Source organism: Notothenia coriiceps, unplaced genomic scaffold (assembly GCF_000735185.1).
Source record: "Notothenia coriiceps isolate Sejong01 unplaced genomic scaffold, NC01 NC01_scaffold00026228, whole genome shotgun sequence".
Taxonomy (NCBI): domain Eukaryota; kingdom Metazoa; phylum Chordata; class Actinopteri; order Perciformes; family Nototheniidae; genus Notothenia; species Notothenia coriiceps.
In genome coordinates, this window is record NW_011358929.1 from 190,312 (window position 1) to 195,705 (window position 5,394).

The 5,394-nt window shown below is 39.4% G+C and overlaps 1 protein-coding gene across 1 annotated transcript in view; it reads right to left on the bottom strand.

The window, feature by feature from the left end:
• vdac3 (voltage-dependent anion channel 3) overlaps positions 1-5,193 on the bottom strand; it is a 13,090-nt gene extending 7,897 nt beyond the window's left edge. The window contains exons 1-4 of the mRNA XM_010784214.1: positions 5,089-5,193; positions 1,593-1,708; positions 298-369; positions 13-54 (exon numbers count right to left, since the gene is read on the bottom strand). Coding sequence (XP_010782516.1) covers positions 13-54; positions 298-369; positions 1,593-1,704 — 226 coding nt within the window. The 5' untranslated portion in view covers positions 1,705-1,708; positions 5,089-5,193. The remainder of the gene's footprint in view (positions 1-12; positions 55-297; positions 370-1,592; positions 1,709-5,088) is intronic.
• Positions 5,194-5,394: the final 201 nt, after the last annotated feature.

Sequence of the window (5,394 nt, forward strand, 5' to 3'; positions counted from 1 at the left end):
GTGTGCCTTGGCAGTGGGACTTGGTCTTAACATCCAGCTTCAGAATTCCATATCCTGGGAAAGAAAGGAAATTAGGGAAATTTGAAAAAAAAGAAAGCCTGGGAAAATAACACACATCCTTTTACTGCACAGCAAGGCACTAAAACAGCTGCAGTTAAAATAAACAGAGTGCATTCAAAGAGCAAAGTGTTCTAACATCAATCCTGTTTCAGAACAGCTTCATCCAAAACTGTTCTAAACATAAAGCAACATCGTATGAATAGTATTTAAATACATTAAGACAAATTGTATAGTTACCAAAGCCCTTGTTGAGGATGTCTTTGGCAGATTTCCCCAAGTCGGCGTATGAAGGAGGGACAGCCATTGTTCCTGAGGAAACAGACATTTAAAAAAACACATCATTCAGTATACACACTTTATTGCATCAAGCTCTCTAAATGCATAATTAAAGGGACACTCCAGCAATTGAGTAATGCGCTTCCAAGTTGTAGTGATCAATGGTGTAAAATGGATGATGCATAATGCAACTCAATAGTGTATTTTCATTCCATATTGAGTAGATGCCCACATCCTTAAGAGTTTGTAAAATGGTACTACCCATAACTTTTAGGTAAAATTGTTGGAATGCCCCTTTAAATCAAAATGCTAGAACAAATGCTACAAATATATACAAGCTGAACTTTTATAGCTACTTTGCGTTAGATGAGATATTTAACTCGGAGAGCACTAATGAAGCACAAAGCATCAAAAAAATAATTTCTACCAAATATTTACTTGCCAACAAACATCAGTATACATATTTGTTATTTGGGATGACCTCGCCATCTGGAGGGGACCTGTTTGTGTGATGTACAGCTTCTCTCCTCCCCATATTTCTTCCATATGACCCCCATTGATTGCCTGGCAACAGCCCATTAGTAAGCAGCACATCTTGGCTCACGTAGCCATCAAACATGGTCCTTTTTCTGCAAGACTTACTACTGTGTTTCACCATCAATAACATCTAGGCTGTGATATGCGTGTGAAGGAGGACATAAATATGTATGATGTGGACAGAGATACTATGCAAGCCAATGCAGTCAAGCTAGCCTAAGCAGTAGCAGGTTTGGTTAGTCAGCAACTACGAGTCCTGCACACTACTGCACTGCACCGGCTTCAGGCAGTCATCAGGGACCTGTCTGTGTGTGCGTGTGTTTGTGTGTTGGAGTGCGTGAGTGTGCATGTGTTAGAAAAAGACGACATTTTTGACAAGGTGACTTTGCAGGGACATTTGTTCTGCACTCCCGAGGCTGGTTTAATATTTTACCAGTGACTTGCCTTCCTTTCTTTGCCTTTGTCCTGCAATTCCCTCCAATATAAATCTCACCTATTACATCTTTTGTGAAGAGAAATAGAGACTTTGGAGATCCTTATAAGCTAATGACTCAATGAGCCGGTGCATGTTTGGTTGCATCGCATGCTGTCACTGCAACCAAAAACAGTGGAATTGAAAAAGATTTCACAGATTGCAAGTTGAGGTTAATGTCGCTGCAGCCAAAGCTCAATCCAGGGACCCTGACCATGCGTCATCTGTTTTACACACCCCCACTCACCATTTCCCTTGGGTGCGTGGTGCACACATGTCCCACAGTGGTCTTTGTTCTCTACCAGCTTGACTTTTTCTGTCTTGTGCTGCACCTCACTCCCAACTCCTTTCTCTGCCATGTCTCTTTAAAGGAAGGAAGTGCAAGGGACAATATAAACATTGGCAGTCTGGCCCTTTTTCAACAGCACCAATGCACAATATGTGGGTTTGTCTGCAGCTGCTATAAATATCAGCATGCTTCTTTAGCATGCAGTCAGATCTTAGACGTTGCCTTACTATACAGAGAACTAGTCTTCTATTGGATTATATTGAACAGTATTTGCAAAGGCCAGCAGTCGGTGAACACATGTACTTTGTACACAGCCTTTGAACATGATAAAGCCTGTGTAGAGCCTGGCATTTGTATCTGACAAAGAATACTGATTGTGCATGAAGGGTACAAAATGATGATCTGGTGAAATATGCTGCTTACAAGGGCACAGAAAACAAAGCACACCAGTCAGGTGCCTGTCCACAAGCATTACATCAACAGTGCTGTGATGCTACTTCATGACACAGTGACGCTCACCTCTCACATGTCACCAACAGATTAGCTGAGTACATGTACAGTAATCTCTCTCCAAATGTGTCTTCTTCAGATTCAGAGGAACATAACATATAAATGACTACAAAACAATAAGTCAGTGTTAAATTGACCTACATCCCTATTTATTATATTTATATAACTGACATTTTTGCCACAGAGGACAAACACAACATATTATAATAGTTTAGGTTGAAACTTGCTAGCTTGTTATTGAGTACTTCAACAGTCATTTAGAAGTTTTCTAACAAACAATAATTGTTATGGTCTAATTACACTCTTTTAGCTCAGTTTTGTTCGCTACCATTTACAGATGTAGCTAAATTACCATGACATTACCTTTTTCCAATCAAGTCCAAAACACTTCAAACCTAACCAACAAACAAAGACCACACATACAGAAATCTCTCTCTATGAAAATAGAAAATATAATTGGTCTTGTTGGTCTTATGGTTTCAACCCCTTACTCAACAACAAATTGACCTTTAAGATTTTTTTTTGGACCTTTAAGATCTCAATATTTCTCCCACACAGAATCCTGAGCATAAATCAAAGTATGTCTCATGAAGTCTTGTCTGTCTCAGAGTTGCTCTGCATTTCTCAAACGGTAAGCACATTTTTGCCAGCTGACCCCTGCATGTCCTGACCGTCTTTGTCTCCCAAGATACACTGCTTATCGACCCTGTCCACCCTCTCCCCCAACAACACACAGTCCATTTTGGACCCTTTCCCTCCTGGCCTTCTTTCCTCAGTCGCGTCAAGCAGCTCTAAATATAGCCCAGGTGAACCTAACACTACAACACATGTGACTAGGCTTTCAGCGAGTGTCCTTCTCCAGGTTCAATGTTTTAAATCCCCATTGAATACAGATTTGTTTGTCTGCATTGTACCTGCATAGACACTGTATTTATATATCATAATTCCTGTTACTCGTCGTAACACTTTCATTAGCTGCAGCCTTGACTGAGCTCAAAGGTAAAAATGACACCCATAAACAACAGATGTATGTGAAGGGAAAACAGAGACTACACAAACAACAAGACGGTGGTTGTGTAGTGTTCAATAATCAAACAGAGACCAAAAATATATTGGAAACAAAACAAATGACCTTTTTTTTCAATTAGCAATTTTCCAATGATGGTCTTAATTGTAAAACACTGTTTAATATGAAAGCGGCTTGATGTAAAAACACATAGAAACCTGATCCAAAAAATGAGGAACACCTGTAATATATTGTATAGTTTCAAATAAGCTCCAGCACATTGTCTCACTTGCTAAACATTTATTTATCAGCATACAATAATTGTTCATGATACTCACCTGCCTTATTAAATAGTGTTTTTCTGCAGAGTATGATATATACAAAGCAAATAAGTGTTATTATCAGAATAAAAGTAATCGTAGTTAATTCCTCTTTCAAACTGCAAACTGATATTTCGATTCAGGGGCCAACATAAGTGTCCATAAAATAATTTTAAAGGTAAAGCCATTGTGTTTAATGTTGTGTTTTTGATACATTTCTAACCAATCAAGATAATCGGTGTAGTTATCCTATATATTATCTGTCGTACTAGCAATAGCTTTGAAATGTATTAAATCACTTAAATAATGGAAAGAGTTTAGCAGTTGTAAACAGCATGAAGATTGCCCCCCTAGCTAAAGAGCAGATAATGAATAAAATAGACTACAAACTTGAGTAAACAGGCAGTTACCCAATAAAGGGTGAACCCTCGGATAAGGTGAGGTGTGTGTGCCATGTAAGGGAGGAATGTAAGGGTGTGAGATGGGTTCAAGTGAAGTCAAGTTACACTAACACAATTTATAGCTTAAATGTTAAGAGCATGAGGTATGAGTTTCTTACATAGTTTGATATGATATGCATCCATAGGTTTTCCTTCCTTGTAATGACAATAGTTATGTTTGCAGGTCTCCCTTGAAAAAGAGATCATTGATCTCAATGGGATTTTACCTGGATAAATAAAGGTTTTGAATTGAATTGAATATGTTTGATGTGCAAGCACCTGTTAACCAGTGGGCTGCAGCATCCTGTATAAGAAGTAGTGAGTGTTTTCCGTTCTGAGGCAGTCTGGCCCAGGCCTGATTTCACACCTATGGGGGGCAATGTTCTATAACATATTCTATAAAATAATATATTACATTCCCACAATGTCCCCAAATATATAGATGTATTTAACTGTTAAACTGTTTCTCCAAGCTGTCCATGATGTTTAATTTGCCTTATGAATACTCATTGTTGGTCACTGCCACTCTGCGTCTTTGTGTGTAATGACATAAGAGTAAAGGTGGCTAATGCTAAATGATGGAAGTACTTGCTCTGTATCTGTTCATGGACCTTGTGCTTCTTGACAGACAGACAGACAGACAGATAAGAAACTTCCCTTCGCCTGTCCCATGAGAGAACGAGTATTCTTATTTTCCAGATATGTCCTCTGCTGGTTGCAATTGTTCGTGCGTCCATAAAACGAGAGTATTGCTAATGGGCAACCACCGAAGGCTTACGTTTTACACCAAAAAAGCTTGTTTTCAGATGTTATATCCTAAATATTGCTTGGCCATAGTAAAATATGCTACTTTATAGTAGGCCTATTGACAGAAAATATGATCCCCGCACCCCTCCCTTCCTCCCTTGTGTCGTGTTGTGTCCCCTGTTAGTAACATAGGACTACATTTAGAAATACTCCTTTTTTATGGTTCTTTATTACAGTTTACATATGCCACGGCACTTACAGGCCTGAACTGGCTTTAACACCCTGGCATACCCGCTGCGGCTGATGCAGCTCACCCTTCAAATCTCACTGACAGTCAAACCACAATTGTCAACCGTTGATTGTCATGATAGAAACATCGATATAAGACTTTTTTCCAAAATAACAATTTGCTACAGTCAGTTGTTTCTTACCTTTCTGTATGGGGCGGGAAGTGCAGAGTTTAACGGTGCTGTAGGGTGCAGCGGGGCAAAGAGAAGGAGAAAGCAGGGAGAACACACTGGGCATGCGCGAGGCAGACCTACAGCCGGGGGCGGGGCTGTTGTGCAATGACATTGAGCAGAAATAACTTGTTAAATAGTATTCTGCTCGTAAACACTTACACATGTACACTGGGTTCAGTCTTTAAGTTGCTTATTGCAGCTCATGGTCTTTTATTTGGGATCTACTGGTCTGTCAGATAATATCACTCGAATACTCATTTGATTAAGGAAAAAACG